The following is a 23,646-nucleotide window of genomic DNA, read 5'->3' on the forward strand; positions in this document are numbered from 1 at the left end:
CCGTTAGCCATAGCATTGAACGAGATAGGGGTGAAATCCTGGACTGCGGTCACAGGGAGCATCCGGCAGTCAGATATCGTATCCCCTGCACGTTGGAAAATAACACACTCATTGTTTCAGTCACTGTGGAGCACTGCAGCAACCTCCGGAGGCCTGGGGACAACCTGACAGTGCCAAGGGTGGATATGCAGGTTCCCAAAGTGGACATGAGGCGACCCACGCAAGCAGAAGAAGCTGGACCCAGTGAGCCAGCTCCGAAAATGTCGCACCAAGATGCAGAGGATGACAAGAAGCTCAAGGGCTTGGCAATGGATGAGCCTTACCTCACTGATGAGGATTAGTTCAGAAGCCTCTGTCTTCATGGCCAGAAATGCTACTCTCAATCCATCCCCTTCTGTTTTCTTGGTATGTTTGTTTGTCATAGAGTCAATGTCCGCCGCGAAGGTTTGCATGTCCACTGTGTTAGACTACGTGTCAACTATGTCCAGATATGGGTCCATTGTGTCAAGTCATATGTCCGCTGTGTTGGCTCAAAAGCCTGTTGTGTCGATTATATACTGGTTATGTTGGAGGAAAGAAACAGGTCCCTTTTTGCCTGTTGCTTAGAATGGATAATCATGGGAAATTCTCTTCGGAGATGCGAGGCTTCGGCCTTTTGTAAATTTTCCTGTATTTTTGGTTTTTGTAATATAAATTAGTGCAGTTTTACGGAGAAAAAAAAAGATACTCCTGTTGTCAACGTTTAATTGGCCGTCTTCACAGATTTGCGTTGCTACTTTGGTTGTCAACGCATTTTTATTTTCAAATCTACAATAGCACTAGTATTTTATATGTCAACGCTTTTACACTATTTTTTACAAATTGGCGCTGACACTGAAATTGTCAGTGCCTCAAAACTGTTAACTAAAATTGTGATAACCGCTGGCTCCATGGGGATGCTGTCGATCATAGATGGCAACAAGAACCCCTATAGACCAAGTCCCTGATCCATTGCACTGCTCCCAACCTCAAACTGAAACCTGTGAATTGACTTGTGATCTGCAACCAACCTATTCTGCAACTGAACCACTCTTAAACTTTACACTAAAACAAAAAACTGAATGTTGAAAAATCTTGAAAGAGATGCTCAAACTATGATCTTATGCAAATCTCCTACTCTTGTTGAATTTTCTAAGTCTATCCGTTAGAAAATTAAACTGTACTATGCTGGTTTATTTCTTCTACTTGTTTAAATTCGAACAAGTTATTTAAAGCATTTAAATACCGAAATAAACACAATACAGTCACAACATCTACAGATCATCAGCTGAAAGAAAACAAACACACAAGTGACACCGTTATTTTTGGACAAATGTTCCCGAAAAAATCCAATGTGGGAAAACCGGTGCAGCTATTCTGAGGGTATATTATTATGCAGTGTTTCCTTGAGTACAACTGGGTGCCTAATCGTCTCACTCGACAGAGAAAAATACACGGCAGCGATACCTTTGTATTCGGAAACAGGTATTCAGAAAACCTGTTCCACGAAACCCTCTCAGGTGACTCTGAAGCTTAGCGCTGGCCCTTCTGGCCTCTGCATTAGCCTCCTACTGACTTGCGTCAACCCCAGGACCCTCTGCGTCAGCCCTCTGAGGCATTGCGCAGCCTCTGGGACCTTCTGCGTCACTCCAGCAGCCTTTGCATGGATGACGCAGTCCTTCTGGCCTCTGCGCTGTCTCTGCTGGGCTCTGCGTGGCATGAATTGATTGTTGCTCTCGCTCTCCCCACTTCTGCGCTGGTCTCTCGGTACTGTCTCTGCCTCTCTGTCCAGTACTCATTGCCCCTTGCTGCTGATCACTGATTCACTTTTGCTTAGTAACCCTGCTCTAGCAAAATGAATGACTGATCACTCTAGTGTGTTCTCCAATTGACCGTCAAACCTCCTCTTATACTTTTCTCATTGGTCCTTCAACGGTTGAGATTAAATCTCTAATCAACGACTAAGATTAGATTTGGCTTGATCCATGACTTTTGGAACCTTCTAACCCAGTTTTATATTAATATCCATTAGTATTTTATTTTTCCCAAGTTTAGATTTAGGAACTGCATTAAAAATATTAATTATTTTAATATCTCCCAAACCTGTACAATTTGCCCAAACCATTTCTGGGTCTTGGAGATCTCATGCGCTTTAGCCTCTCCACCAATTTTCATGGCTATAGCACATTCGATGCTACCCCAAATCAACACTCCCTCTTAGCGATGACTGTGCTCTAGTAATACTCCTCACTGAGCATCACCCTGATTATCTGGCACTGGTACCTATGATGATGCTAGGCCTCCCCGCCTAACATCCTCTGCACTGCTACAAATTGTACTATTGCCCATGGCCCTGCCACTGCCACTGCTGCATCTGTACGGCAACTCCCTCTGCATTCGTGCTGCTGCTGGTCCATCCTCCCAACACTGCATCTGCACTGTAGTCCCCTCTCATCATGCTGCATCATGCCACTACATCCTGCTACTGCACTGCAACTCAGTTACTAAGAAGTAAGTAACTGATCCACCAAACTTCTGACATCCATGTCAAGCTAGAAACACTCTCGATGCTGAGGCTCTCTCTGTCGCTATCAAGTGCTTCCTCTACTGACCTCTGCGTTGCTGCAACAATTCCCTGCATCTCACACCGCTGCAAACCTCTCTGTGCCATCTTGCATTGTTGCAACACTCTCCGTGCCTCTCACACTGTTGCAATACTCTTTGTGCCTCTCGCACTGTTGCAGCTTGCTAGCCTCGCGATGCCCGGGGACTCCTGCACTATAACACTCTCCGTCGCTTCATCCGCATCTGTCTCTATCAACATCCGCCAGTCCTGCTACTCTCTCTTCGAGGCTCCTGTAGTAAGGTATAATCCAAGAGGTTGGGTACCTCAAGGATGTTGCCCCTCATCGCTTGTAGTTTTCCTGACTACAACTCGATGTCTCCCCACCTCTTCTCTAGAGGTGCATGAGCACTCATGGCACAATTGTCATCTTCCTCGACTTCTTTCTCCGCCTTTGCTGGCGCTGCCTTAGACTTAGAAGCCTCTCCCTTGTTCTTCTTCCTCGGACACTGGTTCACATAGTGACCCAGTTCCCCATAGTGGAAGCACTTGACCTTGGAGAGGTCCTTCTTCTTCCTCTTCTCCTGCTTTCCCGCAGATGCCAGAGCTGCATCCTCTTCCTCTTCCTTCTTGATCCTGACCCCTTTGCTGCTACTTCCTGTCTTGGTTAGCCGTTTGATCTCTTCTTGACGAAGAGTCGCCCACAGTTCTTCCCAATCTGGAAGACTCGCCCTGCCCAGTATGCTTTGGACAAATGTCTCCCACTCCTTGGAGACTGCGTTAAGTGCGGTCCTCACCATCAACTCCTGATTCGGCGTGGCCCCTATGGAAGTCAGTTGGTCACAGATCTCCTTCAACCGACCGAGGAAGACATCTATCTGCTCTCCCTTCTGCATCTGGTATGACCTTAGTTGATTCTCCAGGAGCATCTTCCTCTGCATAGAAGTATGTTGGTACAATGTCTTCAAAGTGCCCCATATCTCCTTTGTCGTTTCCTTTTAAACAATATGTTGGACCACATGATCCTTGACCCCATCAAGAATGATGCACTTTGCCTTAGCCATTGACTCCTCGTACCTTTCATTAGTTACTGGGTCAACTGGGATAGCCATTACTCTTAAGGCGAAGCCCTTGATATGATGTTTGTTTAGAATGGACAAGATCCTGGCCTTCCAGACCATAAAGTTGGACGCTCCGTCCAACCTGTCTTGATCTCTCAGCCCATTCATGACCATCTCTTTGCTCTTCTCTGTCGACTCGTTCGAGTCTCTCTACTTCCCGCTTAGAAGTTCTCGGTTCGACGCGTGCTGAGTCTCTCTACTTCCCGTCTGGAAGTTCTCTTTTGGACTCCCTTTGAGTCTCGATTACCCCCTTGGAAAACCTTTTGCCAATCGTCAAGTTGCCCCTCTTCGATCATCTGTGCAATTGCAACACTGATCCGGATTCCTTGGCTAGAAATCCGTCTCGGCAACAACTCCTCCTACCTTGGTTTTTCCATGCTGTTAGGTACTGTTCTGACCACAACACCCCACTATCTTTGCTCCCGCAAACAGTCCACAGCTTCCTTCGCCCCAACAACTTAAGGATTGAGCCTCTTAGCTCTGCACAATCTCGGCACTGGCAAAACAACTCCCTCGGCCAACTGCGTCAACCCTTTTGGCCTCTTCGTGGCTCTGCGTGAGCCTGTTTCTGCCCTCCTCAACCTCTGTGCCTGGCCTGTCTCAGGCCCAGACTGAGGACGCAGTCCCTCTGCGTCAACCCTTCCTCTGTCGCTTTTTGCAAGGATCAACTCTGTCACTCGGAACAGCTGAATTTGCTGCAAATGCTCTGCTCAGTTGATGCCTTCAACTTCCTGTGATCTGCAACCACGCTATTCGACTAATTTATTAACACAAATTAACACAATTATTCATTATCAATCCAAGTTTGTAAAATTTGGAGGCATGTCCACAATGTATGGATATTAGATGTAGCCAAGCTTAGAAGATAAACTATAAGGAATTAAAGAAGTGCATATTACAAATATAAATTTATTTAAACAATTTCTAATTCATTTCTGCAATGTATGTGAGATGAAGTGGCTCTTAACTTAAGAGATCCATTTGTGTCCTTCTACAATATCGCTTGATGAATAGAAATAAAAAATCATTAATTAACAATAGCTTAAGATGCATAAATAAACAATGAAGGAGACTCCTAACTTAAGAGATCTTTGGTATTCCTCATCATAATTCACTCATCATTATGCTATTATTAGAAAACTAAAATTTCATAAAACTGCTTAAACACAATAAAGATGAATACTAGTTTTGATTCATTAATCCAATAGAAGGAGGATTCTTCTTGAACACTTTGTTGTCCCTTCTTATCAAAGTGATAAACAAACTAAGATTCATCAGCAACATAAATCATTACACATCAATTCAAGTAAGCAAATTTGAAACAAAACAAATAAACAAATCTGAAGCAACTAGTTCATGAAAATTAAGCTAGTTTAACAATGAAGTGTACTTAGCTTGGAGTGGGGGCCCTCCACCCTTGCCTTGTACACTTGAGGATATTATCAACTACTGCAACTTCAGTCACTCATCCACATCAATGAACAACAAAAATGGAAGTAGAACAAGTTCTTCAAATTAACTTCAAATATTCAAATGTTTCAGCATAAAATTATACAAAAACTACATACATAAGCCTTCAAAATTTTGGCTTTAAATAGAAGATCATGAAACAAACTAATATAAAGTATCTCAAACAATTATATCTACTCATATCCATCTATCTAAATCAAATCCATCCAATCTATCACTAAAAATATGGACAATCCCATGAAATCATAAAACTGCCTTATTTTCTAGGGATTTTCTGGATGACTGGTCCTGTTTGACCAGCTTTGACCGGGCCTAATTTATCTTGTTTTGACCAAACCAATTGGAGTTAGTTCACCCTAGTTCCCAAGCTTTCCATACATGTATCCAACTCGAGCCCAAGTGTCCTGCAAATATGACATCCATATAACTATTATGGGAATTTCTGATTCTGTCCAAAAATTGCACTTGAAATTCAATTTTCATAAGAACTTATAGAAATTGCAAAATTAAAATTAAATACTTAAATGTGTATAAAATACATCAAAATGAGGTGGATGTGATGGAAAATGGATGGATAATATAAGAGTTAAGTAAGTTTCCTTAAGCAAAAAATGGACCAAAAATGAGGGCCAACACATGCTCTGATACCATGTTGAATTTTCTAAGTCTATCGTTAGAAAATTAATCTGTATTTTGCTAGTTTATTTCTTCTAATTGTTTAAATTTGAACAAGTTATTTAAAACATTTAAATACCGAAATAAACAAAATACAGTCACAACATCTACAGATCGTCAGTTGAAAGAAAAAAACACACAAGTGACACCGTTATTTTTGGACAAATGTCCTCAGAAAAACCCAATGTGGGAAAATCGGCGCAGCGATTCTGAGGGTATATTATTATGCAGTATTTCCTTGAGTACAACTGGGTGCCTAATCGGCTCACCTGAGAGAGAAAATACACGACAACAATACCTCTATATTCGGAAACAGGTATTCAGAAAACTTGTTCCACGAAACCCTCTCCGGCGACTCTGAAGCTCAGCGCTGGCCCTTCTGGCCTCTGCATCAGCCTCCTGCTGATCTGCGTCAGCCCTCTGAGGCACTGCGCAGCCTTTGGGATCTTCTGCATCACTCCAACAACCTCTTTGTGAATGACGCAGTCCTTCTAGCCTTTGCACTGTCTCTGCTGGGCTCTGCGTGGCCTGAACTAACTGCTGCTCTCACTCTTCCTGCTTCTACGCTAGTCTCTCAATATTGTCTCTACCTCTCTGTCTAGTACTCGCTGCCGCTCGTTGCTGATCACTGATTCACTTTTGCTTAGCAACCCCGCTCTAGCAAAATGAATAACTGATCACTGTGGTGTGTTCTCCAACTGACCCTCAAGCCTCCTCTTATACTTTTCTCGTTGGTCCTTCAACGGCCGAGATTAAATCTCTAATCGATGGCTAAGATTAGATTTGGTTTGATCCATGACTTTTGGAACCTTCTAACCCAATTTTATATTAATACCTATTAATATTTTATTTTCCTAAATTTAGACTTAGGAACTCCATTAAAAATATTAATTATATTAATATCTCCCAAACTGGGTACAATCTGCCCAAACCATTTTTGGGTCTTGGAGATTTCATGTGCTTTAGCCTCTCCACCAATTTTCATGGCTAGAGCACATCCGATGCCACCCCAAATCAACAACTCTAAGCTGAACAATGAGCTGTTTTTATGCGAAGTCAAACACCTAGTGCAACCATGAAAGCATGCTGTCCATTGATTGAAAACCTTGCATGTCTTTATTGAGGAGTAAACAGAAAAACCTATTTAATGATAACTCAAAAGCAGATCTGAAAACAAATTTGATATTTACAAAATTTGAAAACTTGGGCCTATTTTCTAAGTCAAAACCTGCTGCGAAAAGATCCTCATAAGAATCGAAACTAATTTTATAGTTTTGCCGAATTTTGTCACTTTGATATGGAACTCCTCCTGCTGCATTTTTTTTTTTCAAATACTTCCATTTGATGAATGTCATAATGCTTCGAACAAAAACCTTTTGGACAAGAAAAGATTGGCTGCAACACTAATTCTTGATTATCTTCATGTGTATCAGAGAAAGATGTTAGAGCCATGTTTTGAAAAATAGGAGTCACCGAGGATGGTTGTTCATATGTTTCAACAAAAACATCATCTTGATTTCCTGAATTTTCTGATTTTATATCTTCAAGAGATGTGAGATTTTAAATGATTTCTCCATTTTCAAAACAATCCACAAGAACTTGCTCTTCTTCCATGACTGAAAGAGGAGGTAAATAATTTATAGAAATTACTGACTGACTATCATTACCCATTTCTTGGTCACTTAAAATCTGAACATTTTCATCCACTTCAAGGGAAGAATTATAATTTTCAGATCTAAGATCCTGATCTAATTGTCTTTCATCCAAGGAGGAATTTGTCATTTGTTGTTGGGATGAATACTCAAATAGGGTTTCATAGATTTCCTCACCCATTAACTTTTCATTACCATGCACATTTTCTAGATACTGAATGGAATTTTCACAGTTTTCACAAAAATCTTCAAACAACAATAATAGAGGATGATTTTCTCTATAATGCTCAAAGAATGTTGTGTGGAAATCCTTTAGAGAATACAAGCTACTAGGTTGTAGTCTTTCATATCATGATCTCATGTCTTCTTCTAGGGTAGCCATAAACATCTTCATGAGGTAGTCTTCAGGCAAGTAAATTACTAACTTATGAATGTGCAAATGAAATTTGACCAAATGTACACCAACATCATCCCTTTCCTGATCCTTAAACTTTGGCAGACAAGTCTGCCAATCTATGCGAGGGATGCGATTCGGAAAACCAAGAATATGAGAGTGATCCATAGGAGCATACCTTGCAGATTTGTAAGCCTCCATGGAAATCATCTTTGAAGTGTGGAGTCGCCAGTGATGCTTCAATTTCTGGATCTCGTTGACATTGGAGTTGCCAGGTGAATGGTACACAACCTCTTTGTGTATGGTCTCTGTTCACCATTAGAAAACACATATGATCGTTATTGTTCCTCCAGGGGAAGATGCAACCTTCGTTCCCTGTCAACGACACCAAAATGCTATCACTTAGAGAAAACCCTGGTTGTGGGGAAAAACTCTAAGGTAACCTCTAATCACTTTGGGATTGAAGATGGCCCCTCAATCTAGAGGGGGATCTCTCCTCAAACTCAACTACCCTAGGTCACAACGGTAGTAGGTCTGTTAAAAGCTCTATGGCTAGATTAATGTAAAATTTGATGGTGTGGTTGGAATATAGGGAAAAAGAAACACCATTGGGCGATGGAGTCTATTTTGGCTTATCACTCTAAAATAGTCAACAAAGGCAAGGTAGTTGAGCAATTCTGAATCACTAATTTACTGTAATGAAAGGCAGAATATGAGAGGAACAATCCATTGAGAAGGAGCATCAAATAGATGAATTCCAAAACTAGCTTTAGAAAAAGGAATGCAAACAATTGAATCTATAAAGTGAGCATTCCAATGAGTGAATTCTGTTTAGGTTCTTTCATTCAATCATTAGAAGATGATACATCATGTCAAAAAGAAACACATAAAACTCGAGAAAAAAAATTTAGAACACCCAACACATGAATCTTTGTTGTAGTTTCAGGCTTTCTTCATTAAAATCTTCCAAAATATTCTTGGAGATGGCAAATATTCTTGTCATACATGTCCTAAAGATGGTGACCTAACCCTAAGCATAAACATGATGCATGATTCTAATAATGAACATTGAGCCCTAGAAACCCTCCTAACAATATGATATTCTAGGCTTGTTGAAGATGCTTATGTTGCCCTTAAATCCTTGCTCTAATAAAACCCCAACTATATGATATCCTTTTTCTTGATGAAGAAGCCCCAAAGCCTTATGATAATAATTGCTAGATGTCCTAATCCTAAGGCCTATGTCTATATAGAAGGTGCCCTAACATTGTCCAAATAATAAATTCCTAAAGGCTGCCATGGATAAATTCATTGATAAAAATATGAGCTCATTACACTTGATGACATGGATTGATGACCACACTTGGAGCTCCAATGAAGGTGCCTCAACCCTTATCCTTGTCCCATTGACCTTATACATGAAAAATTCAAATATTCCCAAGGTCTGTACTACATTTCTTGAACAATCATAAAGAAAAATGTTTTATATCATTTTGAAGACATCATTTCACAATGGCTCCTTCTACAACATGTAGAGGACTTCTTTACCTTTCTAATGAGCCCTCACTTGCACTCAAACTCCCCGTAGTTTAGGAGAAAATGAATTTTTAAGATAGAATATCAAATTATTCTTCCTAGCCACCTATGCTCAGTTATATTAAGTCGGCCTCACTTCAAAAAGACGTGTCCCTTCATGTCTAGACGAAATCACTATAAATATAAGTCAAAAATTTCATTTCAGATCATAAAATTTGGTGATTATTTCAGAAATAAGACACAAAATAGCAAGGAAAGTTCACATCTTGTGAACCAAGGCCGAGGAGGATTTTTAGATCACAATTTGGGCATTTAAGACATCTCTTATAAATTCAGATTTGCACCTGTGGGTATTGTGTGTGGACAACATTGCTGAGGGTTGGATTTATGACAGTCCTGAGGAAGTAAAGGCTCAGATCTGTTGGAGAATTTACCTTGGATCTGTGTATATTCTACATACCTCGGACCTGTGGTGAACAAGGTACTGTGGGCAGTAACTCTTGTGGTAGCCCAGTGATTACCCTCGGTCCTGTTGCAGAGTTACACTACAACAATCTGTGGAGGACAGATCTTCAAGCCTCGGACCTGTAGCTTTCTACCTCAGCTCGGATCTTTGTGTCAGCTTGGATATAAGGCTCAGATTACATCTAGCTTTGGACTGTGGACAAGGAGCTCGGGTGTTGTTTGGAGGAGCCTTATTAAAGGAACTCTTGACAGTCTTTTGGACAAACTTGTGAACAAACTTTGGAGCACTACACCTCGGACAATCTTGTAGCAAATTGGAACTGTGTTTAAGAGCTCGGACTGAACTGAAGAAGTGCGGATTTTTGTGGAGCAGTGATACATTGGAACAATCATCATTTAGAGCTCGGATCCTTGTTGGAGAAGCTGAGTTATACAACAGTCCTGTAGCAACTCCTGGATCAGTCAAGGCATCGCTGTTTGGGCAATGTTTAAGGCTAGACCTGTAGTGTGAAAAGAGGCTTAGATCACTACCATAGGCCTTTTGGAGCTCGGTTAGCATCTCATATCAGTCCTTAAACTCAGACACCTCCTAAAAGCATCATCTCAGAGCTTGTATGGGAACAAACCTACAATGACTTTTATCTCAGCCTATAGAAATTTAGTGGAGCATTGTTGAAGCTTGGAGCAGCCTTGTTAGAATACCATTGAAGACAATTTAGAAGTACTCTTGAAAAAGCCTTGTTGAAGCAGACTTGTTGGTCTTGTTGACCTTACCTTTTGAAGGGCAGTTTTTGGAGCAGAGAAAGGTTGATTGAAGAGAAGCCCTCAACAGGCTCTTGAAGACCCTGTTAGAACTATCCTGTAGCAGTTGAATTGAAGCCTCTTGAAGACATTATTGAAGGCACCATGATGCACTATTGAAGGCCCTTATGTTGTAACCTTAAGAAACTTGTGTGGGTGACATGAAGAGCAGTGGACACACCTTCTGAGAAGACAAGGTTGTCATTGATGAAGTGATTTGGAGAAGGCATTGCTGAAGATTGACAAGGCTCGTTGAAGAAGATATTGGGAGCTGTTAAGAATCATTAAACTTATCTTGACAAATTGAAGCAGTGGGTTGGAGCCCTAGAGGATAGGAGTCCTCAAGAAGACCAAGTTGGTGCCTGTACCAGAGATAGGCTTGGAGCCCTAGAGGTTGGAGCCTCAAAGTGACAAGGTTGGAGCCTTGTGAAGATAAGGTTGGAGCCCTAGAGGTCGGAGCTTCGTGCTTGGCAAAGTACAGGTTGGTGCTTGGAAGGATTGAAGATTGGTGTCTTCATTTAGGGTTGGAGCCCTACACTATATTGTATTGGATTTATTGTAAAGAAGAGATTAATAAAAGTATTTATTCTTATTGTTCATTTTTGTGTTCTAAATATAAGTAATCTAACTGGTAAAAATTACAATTGAAAAGAAACACTGATTCACCCCCCTCTCAGTATTTCCAACAAAGGTATGCCTTGTCATTTGGTAATTGAGTATTGTAGTTTGCTTATCATGGACACTTATGGGCATGGATTAATGGGGGGATTCGGCAGAAAGAATGGGCTAGGCCTGTGCTCGTCGCCCAGATCCCTTTTGGATATTAACCTTGGATTCTAATCCCGTGAGATCTCTTTTACTTTCCGTTTGGCTTTAAGGATGGTATTTCACGGGAAACCCTTATTTTGGTTATGTGGTCCTGCTCCCTTATTCGCATATATTACCCCCTTTCCACTCATTATTACCCCATTCATCATTTCTCCCACTTGGTTCCACATTCCTCCACTGGGTCCACATAGGGTTAGATTTCCCCTTCCCCTTGCCCACACTTTGGGTTAGGCCAGGAATGATGCCCTAGAGGTTGATGCAGCTAAAAAGAAAAATAAAAGCATAATTGGCCACATTCAACAGGAAAACATACCACAAAATGCAAAAGATAGTTGGGACAAACACATTTAGCACGTGGGCAAAAGCCAATACATGAGCTCTACCCCATCATCATGGCTATCACCCTGGTTCCTACAGGTTCTATGAGCCTCCTTCATCATATAGGAACCCATGATTGTCCCAACCCCTGGTGGGCAATGAACCGCCCTACCTTAAAAAGTGGTATTCATTACTATATTTTACACATCATGCTCTAAGCCCTTGAGTCCCACGCAATTAGTCAAAGAAAAATCATAAAATGGCAAAATACATATAAATATGGGTGGAAAAATCAAGGCCAGGGCACCTCATGTACCACAATTGCTCCCTCCTATACATTATAAACTCAAGTGTGTGTTTTTTTGGTAGCATCGGTTGTGCTCGAGCCATGAAAATTGGTGGAGGGGCTAAGGCACATGAGTTCTAAAGAACCTAGGAACCATTTGGTGAAATTCCACTTGGATTGTATTTTATTAAAATAATTATATTTTTAATGGGGTTCCTAAGTTTAAACTTAGGAAAATTAAAATATTAATGGGTATTAATCAAATATGGGTGAGAATGATCTAGAAGGCGGATCAAGTCAAGTTTTAATCTTTAGTCGCTGGTTAGAGACTTAATCTCGGCCATTGAAGTCTTAACGAGAAAAGTATAAGGAGGCTTGGGGTTCATTTAGAAAGACACATTGAGGGAACGAATTGATCTGGAGTTCAATTTCTGGGGCTAGAAAGTTGAGATTTCGAACTAGGTGATCATTCTGTAGCAAAGGGGCAGGGATAGTTCGCAAGTACTTACAGAGAGGTGGAGAGAAGCTAGTGGAGGCAGTGCAACAGCTAGGAAGACTGACGCTGGGCCAATTTGGGCCCATGCAAGCCTGATGCAGAGCCAGAAGTGTCAGAGCAGAAGTTGAAGCTGCCCTCATGCAGAAAGCCGGAACTACCGGAACAACCGGGAAGGTTGCCACAGGAGGTAGAAGAGATAGTGCAGAGCTGATGCAAAGCCTACAAGGTTGACGCAGGGCCAACGTAGAGATAGCCGAGGTTAGCTAGTTTTGCTGCCGGATCAGCCGAAATCTGCTAGGTGAAGTGAGGTAAAACTCACTTAGTTTTTCCACCATTGTATTTTCTCTGTCACTGGATTTTTGGGAGGGCATCCAACATTTGTACTCAGAATTATTGCTTAATAATAGAAAACCCTCAGAGTTGCTGCACCGGTTTTCCCGCATTGGGTTTTTCCAAGGACTATTTTGTCCAAAAATAACTGTCCTATGTATCTTGTTCTTTGCTCAGTTTTCTGTTTCATGTAATCAAATATTAAAGTAGTGTAGGCTATAGAAGTAATTTGCTTCAATATTAAGAGAATAACTTGATAATGTATATTAAAATCAAGTAGGAAGTAAATTCAATTTTTGGTGGATTAGGGGTTCCTTACACTAGGAATTTTCGCAGTGTGGGCTTCCCTTTTATTAGCTACCCTTGTACCCCAGCATGTGGCCCAGGGCTGCCCTTTCTCATCCCCTACTTCATTCACCTATTTGTCACATGCCACCACCTAATACAATACTTGGTTAACCCCATTTGGTGTTTGGGAGACATTGGCACATCCCGAAGCCCGTTATGAAAGGGCAAGCCATTATGAAGTCCCCACCTATGGTCCATGGTTGGTAAACTCATTTACTCAATTTCCCTAATGACTTGTTGTACTAGAAGGCTAGGGGACACATTGGATCTTATGCAGGGTTGCAGATGGTTTCCATCTTGGGTTTGGTCTCCCTATACAGGCTTCTAATCCTCCAAAGGGCTACATCGACACATGTAGGGTGTGTGATGAGAGCCATGGGCCTCCACAGTAGTAGACAACACTCCATGGATCCCCCGAGGATGATCATAGATGCTCGAGATACTCTCATTGGATGAGGATGATGCACCTGGTTCACCTTTGCCCAACCGGCCCCAGAGATATACCATGCACTTGGAAATTGACCCATGACTTGTAGGATGATGTGGCGTCCCCTACACCATCATCATAGCCCTTACAGATGATCTAAAGCATCCTCGACTCATTTGGAGACCCATGAGGTTATTATTGTGTCCCCACACCCATTGAGAGCACCACAGGTTTATTGTTTGGAGAACAAGGGGCCAAACTCTTTTCCATCACTTTTGAGGGTCCTACTCTTCATTATGGCACCCATGGACCTCATTAGGCCTCTTAGAGGGCCCTACGACATGCATAGATTATTATTTGACCTCTTGAGAGGCTTATTCTTTCATTTGTGAGCTAGTTTGGTGGGCTTGTCACCAAAAGTTAGATTATTAGAACATTATTTTATTTTTGGGGCTTATGTAGGCCAAGGAGGCTAATTCAAACTCCTCATTAGTGTATAAATACAAGTGAGATGAGTTCATTTTTTTATCATCACTTTGGATTGGATCTCTTCTCTCTCTTGAGAATTTCACACTTTTTCTTAGTGGATGAATTGGAGCTTTATGGATGAATTTTGATGTGTGGATTTGGTCTATCTTATCTTGGAGCTTCTCTCTTGTCAAATTGTGGATGGTTGGATATATTCTATTACATGTAAGTACATGCTTTTAATGTTATTCTTGTTTTACTTTGTCATATACATTGGACTAGGATTTTCGCTATTCTTAGGGCTAATTGTTGCATGCATTTACTACTTAAATTGTGGAATTTTGTCTCTATTATAGCATCTCTCAATGTATGGGCCATGTAATGTGAACGAAATCTCCTAGGGGTAATTCTATCAACGAATTGATCTTGATAAGCCATCACCTTTTGCACATCAAAGTATAAAAACTGCAAGATTGTTTCTCTTTGACCTAGAAGGCTAGTGAAGTAGTCTTGAGGCCTCATTGACCAAGAACCAAAGGTCCTCACTCATATTCATCATAGACTCCATTCTCCCATGACTAAGGCACTGATCTACCAAAAGGTGGTCACCTTAAATCAACTTCTTTCACCTTTACTGGGTCTAGCCAAGTTGGATCACCTAGGGCATCATTTTACCAGTGAACTAGCCCTCCAAAAATTTCAATCTCCTATCCCCTCCTGCGCTGGTGTTTCCTCAAGATATCCTCCAAATTTGAGGCCATTTCGACGGTGGAGTTGTGAGGAAAGCCAAACCGTAGCTTCGAGATTAAACTTTGCCCTAGCATCCCCAAAGGCTAGTACCTTATTGGATAATTCGACACCTTTAAGTGAATATTCTTTCTTTGAACCTTTCCCCTACCTTGTCTAGGCTAAGGGCATCATTGGTTGCTAAACTCCTTCCTCCTGACCTAGACTGGGTCCACTTTGGTCCTGTGTGGTCCCGTTCCTTTGGAAAGGCAATTCTTCAAGAACCATTCGGGGTACCAATTTCAACAAGGATTTCAGGGATTGGGAAACTCCTTCACAAGTCATATCCCATAAACCTAACCCTCAAAATCCTCTCATTCCTTTCCTAGAAGACACTGTACCTTGCTTAGAAAGAAAGCAAGCTCTATTCTTCAACCTCTTTTGCGAAGGGAATCGTTTGGGTGTGACTCCATAATATACCGAGTCTCCTCCCATCGGTGAAAGTTCGTAAATAGTAGAGAGCGTTAGTCGAGGTGACAATGGGCTAAGTCTCCATTTGTTGCCCTTGGCCTAGCATTTGCCCTTTAGGTCCCCTGCTAGTTTGAGCGGTAACATGCCCTACTGTTCCTATGCAATTCATGGTAATGTTAAATTCTTAAAGTATAAGTGGCATTCTCCTTTTACTTACTTTTTTAACATTACCATGAAATGATTCGGGATGTTTGAGAGTGGTTCTGAACTAATTGGGTTTCATATGGAGAAACTAGAATTTTAGACCCCACTCAAAATCCAACGGACTTGACAGTTTTTTTACGATTTCAGGATTGGGGGGATTGCAACATTACCATTGAATTTTGTCATGTACGAGGGTATGGAAATAATATTTAATCAGGGGCACCAAGCCCTCTATGTACCGTGATGTTAGTGGCATTGGTTGTCAAACTCCTCTATCATGGTCCTACTAAAATTGTAGCTATCACTCAAACAAAATCTTGAATTGACATGCTAAGCATTTCCCATCTTATTTTAATACTTTGAGGGATAAAGATTGCAATATAGGCAAAATTTTTGATGATATGTAGGTATTTGTTGTAGCATTATTTTTTTTGGATGCTAGAGGCCATCTAGGCCTTGTTTTTTGATGTATTTTTGGTTCAGAGATGGATTGCACTTGGTATTATTTTGGATATGTGCATCCTTACATGCTATATAAATGAGAACTTTTGCTTAGTTGCGTATAAATGGGTTGGATTCATATGGATGCACATGAATATATATGTTTTTCTTCAAAATTTGAATATTTTATGTGTTTATGGTTGACCATTTTTTTGGTCCATTTTTTTTACTGATTCTGGTCTGGTTCTGACCGGTTCCTGGTCCGGGGGGTCTATCAGTTCAATGAGCAGTCTGGTTGTGATAACATTGTTTGCAAGGGTGACCTTGCCCTGCACAGCCCAGAGAGCAGAATAAGTCTCCTGGTAATTTCCAGGAATAAACTTGTGAGTCTGTGACTATTCTAAAGGTAAAATGATACAACAAATTCGATAATGAAATGTGGCTCAGAGTGAGGACAGTGCTCCCCATAGAAACTTCAGCATCCATACCTTGTGGATTTTCTGGAGATAGCAGTATTATCTTTTTCAATAATTCCTTGGGGTCTATGAACAACATTTACAAAGCTACCAAAGGTCATCCTAACATGCATCCAATCCTAACCATTCTCTGAAAAGATGACTAGGTATTAAGGCTTGAGGCAAGCTTGCCTGAATCATTATAAAGGAACAGAAATGCCTCCATCCCACAACCTAATGAGTGCAATGTTCAAATTATTTTTGGTTTCACTATTCTTCTTTTATCAAAGTCCTATTTATGTTTTTACTACTGTTTGTTCCTTCTTGGGTAATTGGCCTTGACTAATTCAGTGATTTGATGTATGATGTGAAGGAGCTTGTGGATTGGGAGCACAAGAGTGTGAATATTGGCAAAATGCATGCTTGTGGGCATGATGCACATGTTACTATGCTTCTTGGAGCTGCCAAATTGCTTCATAAACACAAAGATAAACTTCAGGTGCTTAGCAGGCCTCTATATGTTAATGCGATACACCAGATGCAAGTGATAAATAGTTCAAACTTTAAACTGAAGGATGCTCTTCATGTTAACAAATTATATTTACACTTTCAGATGGATTCAAATTTGTTTTCTTACTTGAGATAAAATGTTACCTAGACTATATGCTTTTCATTATGGCCATATATTTACTGTAATTCATTTATTAGACCTACTTAATCTGATGCTTTATATTCTTCACTATAATTTAAATTTGTTTGGTTTTAGTTTTGGATTCTTTCATTTCAAATTGTTTCTTGCTTAAATACAACTGCCCGAATTTTTGAAGGGCACTGTAAGACTTATTTTTCAACCTGCCGAAGAAGGAGGTGGAGGTGCTGCTCACATGATTCGTGAAGGTGCACTTGGAGATGCAGAAGCCATATTTGCTATGCATGTTACACCTAGTCACTCAACTGGGACTATAGCATCAACCCCAGGGCCAATTTTGGCTGGGGCAGGCATTTTTGAAGCTGTTATAGAAGGAAAAGGTGGACATGCAGCTATCCCACACATTACTGCAGATCCAATTGTAGCTACAGCCTTTGCAATTTTGAGCTTGCAGCAAATTGTTTCTCGAGAGAGTGATCCTCTTGACAGTGAAGTATGTATAACTCTTCTGCTGTCTTGTTCTTGGTTGACTAGTTTCTTTCATTTTTAATAGTAGGCTGCAGTATCAATGTTCCCAATTCATCAGGGGTAAATATTAGAGTTTCCCTATGTAACTTTTCATCCTCAATTTTCAGAAAGGTATAATTATATTTGTGTGAGATTATTGATCAATCTATATCAGTTTTCTAGCTTTAGGTTTCAATGATCACTCCATTTAAGAGTTAAGAGGAGACCACCCTTCCGAATTCATTAAATTCTAGGTAAAGATTGCTGATAAGAACTAGTGATTGTAAAAGAGTTGGTGGATACTTCACCATATCTATTTGCCACCCTTCTATTATGAGATTTTATTTAACTTGTAGACCATCTTACAGGGCAGAAAATGTAGAATCTATAATGAGGAATATAACTGTAAAGGAAGAGCATCGACCCTAGAAAAACTTGTAGGCCTATGTAACTTTTCATCCTCAATTTTGAGAAAGGTATAATTATATTTGTGTGAGATTATTGATCAATCTATATCGGTTTTCTAGCTTTAGGTTTCAATGATCACTCCATTTAAGAGTTAAGAGGACACCACCCTTCCGAATTCATTAAATTCTAGGTAAAGATTGCTGATAAGAACTAGTGATTGTAAAAGAGTTGGTGGATACTTCACCATATCTGTTTGCCGCCCTTCTATTATGAGATTTTATTTAACTTGTAGACCATCTTACAGGGCAGAAAATGTAGAGTCTATAACGAAGAATATAACTGTAAAGGAAGAGCATCGACCCTAGAAAAACTCAAGCTGTATGATTGTATCTAATGGTTAAGAGCATGTGATTCCTCCTAAGAGGTCACAGGTTCAAAACCAGAGGGGGGTAGAGTATGTATGCCTTCGTAGACTTAGCAGTTAAATCGCTGTGCGGAGGTGGGTCCCTTGTCCCACAAACAAGGGGGTCTCATACACAAATTTGGTGTCTGGCTTGGCCGTGACCTTAAAAATGGATAATAATAATAATAAATACGAGGCAGGAAATGGTACACTCTATAAAAATCGATATAAATGTAAAGGAAAAGCATCCCCTAGAAAGACTTGTAGACCATCTTATAAGGCAGGAAATGGTACAGCCTAGAACAAAGAATCTAACTTTAAAGGAAGAGCATCCCCTCGAAATATGCTGTGAGTTTGGAAGCTGTGAAATTGTTGGCCTGCTCTCATAATCTGTTACAAGCAAGGATAAAAAATGCACCATACTAACAATGCCTATCTTTTGTATTACAATTAATGGAATATGTACAACACTATGAATAAAAGATTATGAAAGAAAGCCATAGATGGAGCTATTTATGGAGCTGCTTCTCTTCCTCCCTAACTTGGTACAAGGCCATTTACTTAGCCTCTACACTTGACCGAGCAACAGAGAATTGTCTTCTACACCAATTGATTTCCGCCCACAAAGATTAAAGATATAATCCTTCATCAACTTTCTTCCATCAATGTCTGTAACCCAATCAACACCACTATAGCCAGTGAGGTCACTATTTGACCACTAGTTCCATCATTTCCTAGCCCTCCAATTACCCGTTAGGTCACTATTTGACCACTAGTTCCATCATTTCCTAGTCCTCCAATTACCCTATATCTGAAACCCAACCACCCAGTACCTTGCAGGCATGAGAAGATCTTTCTCATTGTGGACCAATGATGCAAGCTAGGATTTGACAGGAACCTACTAAACTGTTCCTTCCATTGCATGATAGAATTTGGCCTTGTGCAAACCATGGTCAAAGTATGGGGCTTCTGTGCAAATTTCGGCCCCTTTCTTGATCAGGTCTGTAGCACATCTAAGAATTTCTGAGGGTATCTCTGTGGCCTATCTTTCTATGTACCAGTAAGCCTAGGGTTTGATCTTGACTGATATCAAGAGATCTGTTTGGCCTTCCAAGGACATTATTTATGTGTTACTGTGGTCACTTCTATTCACATCAGATTTGACAAAGATTCTATTTCTTCCTCTTGGTCTGATTAGAATGTATATGGTAAATGTCTGAGGCAAACAATGATGATTAACACCTTGACTGATTTCTGATGAAAATATTGGACCTATTCTGGGCCCTGAACAATGATCTATTTGCCCAAATTCAAATTACTTCTGTGCATGGCTGAGACCTATTTAAACATCTGAAGCACGACGTTTTGAGCCATCTCTCTAGCCTACCCAAGGACTGTGCAAAATTTAATCCAAGATCCGAATTGCTTTCTCTGAATCCTTTGACAAGGTCTATGAGATCCAGGATGTTTCCTTGATGATTCAGAAAACACTAAGGAGCATACTTTGATTGAGCTCACTTCAGACCTAGTGCGGACTGTACAAAACACCTTTAGAACCTTTTGTCTGGCGGATCATATACATAACAAATATGTGGGTTGATATGTTATTTTTTGGTAGCATCGGATGTGCTCTAGCCTTGAAATTTGGTGGAGAGGCTAAGGCACATGATTTCTAAGGAACCCAGAAATCATTTGGTGAAATTCCACCCAGATTGTATTTTATTAAAGTAATTAATATTTTTAATGGGGTTCCTAAGTCTAAACTTAGGAAATTAAAATATTAATGGATATTAATCAAAATATGGGTGAGAATGTTCTAGAAAGCGGATCAAGTCAAGTTTTAATCTTAGTTGTTGATTGGAGACTTAATCTCCGCTGTTGAAGTCTCAATGAGAAAAGTATAAGGAGGCTTGGGGTTCATTTAGAAACACACATGGAGAGAACGAATTGATCTGGAGTTTGATTTCTGGGGCTCGGAGCTGAGAATTCAAACTAAGTGATCATTCTGCAGCAAAGGGGCAGGGATAGTTCGGGAATAATGGACACGGAGGCGGAGAGACACTAGTGGAGGCAGCGCAACAGCTAGAAGGACTAACACTGGGCAATTTTGGGCCCACGCAGCCTTGACGTAGAGCCAAAAGGGCTAGCGTAGAAGTGAGGTTGCCCTCACGTAGAAAGCTGGACACTGCCGGGGAGTTGCCAGAACAGCCGAGAGAGGTTGACGCAGAAGTTCCAGAGGCAGAAGAGACAGCGTAGAGGCTGATGCAGGGCCTATGCAGGGCCAAAGAAAAGATAGCCGGGGTTAGCCAGTTCTGCTGCGGATCAATGGAAATCTGCCTGGTGAAGTGAGGTAAAACTCACTCAGTTTTCCGCCATTATATTTTCTCTATCAATGGATTGTCGGAAGGGCATCCAACATTGTATTCAGAATTACTGCTTAATAATAGAAAACCCTCAGAGCTGCTGCACCGATTTTCCCGCATTGGGTTTTTCTGGGGACTATTTTGTCCAAAAACAATTGTGACCTATGTGTCTTGTTCTTTGCTCATTTTTCTATTTCATGTAATCAAATTTAAAGTAGTGTAGGCTGCAGAAGTAATTTACTTCAATATTCAGAAAATAACTTGATAATGTATATTAAAATCAAGTAGGAGAAGTAAATTCAATTTTGCTTCAGTAGGGGTTCCTTGAGGATAGGAATTTTCACGTGATCTTGTATCTGGTACATGTTTTGACTGATCTGAAGCAAGCAATTTTTGTCATGACAAGCCTGATTTGAGATTATGCTCAAGCAGACCATTCCAGGGCTTGTTGCAGACCTATATAATGTTTGTTATCTGAGAAGGTGATTGATTAGTGGTGAATAGGAAGTGTTAGTGTCAGTCTTTCCAGCCTTCCTCCAGTGATCAAATATGCTCTTACAAAGTGATTTTGAAGTGTCAAGGTCAAATTTTGTCATTTCAGTGAGTCTTCAAGCAAAATTTGGTCACTAGGCATTAGGTCTAGGGTTGCTTTCACTCTTTCTAAAGTTGTCCAAATGTCGGTCTATGTCATCATTCAGCTGAGTCTATCATCATTCATAGGGTTTTCATTATCATGTCAGTGTCCAATGAGTCGTTTTACACCTTGTACATGCTTCAGTTGCACCCAGGCAAGGTCATTTCCCTCTCCTAGGGTTTTGAAGCCAATTTCTCTTGGACGGTCAAATCATTAGCAAAACTTGTATCCTGATGTTCATACACCTTCCCCTATCCTTAAAGTACCTTACCAAACACTTCCCATCCCTTAGATCTGCCAAATTCCTCATTTTTGCACAAACCCTAGTTTCTAGCTACAACCTGGCAATTTTCTAGGTTTGGCCTGTGTTTTGCCCTTTTGGACCCCTTCCCCTCACTCAATCTCTGAGATTCCACTTTCCCCTGCTTCCTAACATCCCTCCCTACTCCCAAAAATTTCCTCAAGAATTTAGAAGCCCCCTATCCCCTTCATTTCGCTTCATTTCGACAGAATTCCTTGTTTCACACATCGGGATAAGTTTCACTCAAAAGATGTTTTAGAGAAATCAAAGATGAATTTTGGGAAACTGAGAGAGGTTTTTGTTCAAAACATGCCAAGGAAGAAAAACCTCCTTCACTTTTTACACAGGTGTCATGGTTTGAGAGAAATGTCAAAAATACCGTTGCCTTAGGAGAATCAAAGGCACCACTGAAGTGACCTTGGGAAAATCAAGTTTTCTCCTAGCTTGGTTGGCCAAATGACTTGCTTGATGGGTAAAATGATAACTAGACACAAAGAGCTTTCCAATGAGCTATCATGAGCTCAATTTGGGGTTGAGGAAGGCATTCAAAAGTTGACTGCAACAGCATTCTTCCTTGAGGCAGCCTCATTTGGCACATTTTGACCAGTCTTGGGAGATTTGATTTTTGACAGGGCAAATGAACTCCAAATTGAAAAATTCCAGTTGGGTTGGAAAGTAGACTCAAAGACCTTTCCAACGAGCTATCCTGCGCCCGATTTCGACACCGGGAAGGCCTCCAAAAGCCTCCTGCAAAACGCGACCCGTTGAGCCTGGCGCGCGACCCGTCAGAGGCGCGCGACCCATCAGGCTGCCTTTTCCAGTGCAAAATTTACACAGGTGCGACCCGTCAGTGGCGCGCGACCCGTTGGGTGAGGCGCGCGACCCGTCAGCGCCCTCAATATCAAACTGCCTGCAAATTTGCCAAGGAGCCACAAATTGCCAAATTTTGCAAGGTTTGCTTAATCGAGGATGAGAATGGTGTTGATGGATTTGAATAAGGTCCCCGAAGAAGATGAGTCAAATACCTTTATTATGTTGTACAAAGATGGAAAGCCAATCAGCCAAGTTTCATGCTCCAATTCTCTAGTGAAGATACCTGTAGCCTTGCATGTTAAGGAGATGACTCCAGCGGCAATGCTTCCACTATCAAAGTTGCCTCGGGTTTATTTTCATGCAGCTGGCCAGAATCGGCAACAATCATTAGAATTTGAGACATTTCTTGGTTATCTCCTCAAAAGAGACAAAGTTGCTGTGTGTCATTTTAGATGGTATGAATTCCTTATAACACCACTATCTGGAAGTTTTGATCGTGTTGGTGTTGCTTATCGTCTCATGAAGTCGTGTAGGGATGGTGAAGTTCTAGGTGGTGCTGCATTTAATGATAACAAAATTAGAGAACCAATGGCAGCTCAAGTGGATGCTGTGATTGGGCCCCAGAATCCTTCTTTATCCACCAGGATATCACAGGATGATATAAAACGTGAAGACTCTCGGTCTAAGATGGTTGTAGAGGATGCTTACTTGTAGCCACAAAATTTTCAAACATTACACACAAGGCTGGTGAAGGGCAATGCAACTCGGGGGATTTCTAATGACTATCAACAAGGTGGACCATACCCAAATGTGTCAGCTCCATATGAACACATGTTTCCATTGCATAGGGCATCTGAAGAGGTCAACAGGTGTATTCAGAGTGGTTCACCTCGAGTAGAAAACAACACTTCACCTCGAGTGGAAAGCAACACTCCACCTCTGGCTGAGAATGCATCACATCAAAAGGAACATGGCACTAAATAGCCCAGCCACAGCACAAATCCCAAGAAATTTTGAACATTTTGGGTCAATTTTGATTTTTCAGGCAATTTACAGGTTTTTGTCCATTAACGGG

General features: G+C 40.9%; 1 protein-coding gene across 2 annotated transcripts in view; it reads left to right on the plus strand.

The window, feature by feature from the left end:
- The window catches only part of LOC149194947 (IAA-amino acid hydrolase ILR1-like 3), a 147,765-nt gene that overhangs the window by 43,916 nt on the left and 80,203 nt on the right, over positions 1 to 23,646 (plus strand). For both annotated transcript variants that reach the window (XM_089405190.1, XM_089405191.1), the window contains exons 2-3: positions 16,867 to 16,992; positions 17,321 to 17,635. In XM_089405190.1, coding sequence (XP_089261316.1) covers positions 16,867 to 16,992; positions 17,321 to 17,635 — 441 coding nt within the window. The remainder of the gene's footprint in view (positions 1 to 16,866; positions 16,993 to 17,320; positions 17,636 to 23,646) is intronic.

This window comes from Pinus tabuliformis, chromosome 2_2 (genome assembly GCF_031772625.1).
Source record: "Pinus tabuliformis cultivar Carrire ecotype Pingquan chromosome 2_2, CPIR1, whole genome shotgun sequence".
In the NCBI taxonomy this organism is placed as follows: Eukaryota; Viridiplantae; Streptophyta; class Pinopsida; order Pinales; family Pinaceae; genus Pinus; species Pinus tabuliformis.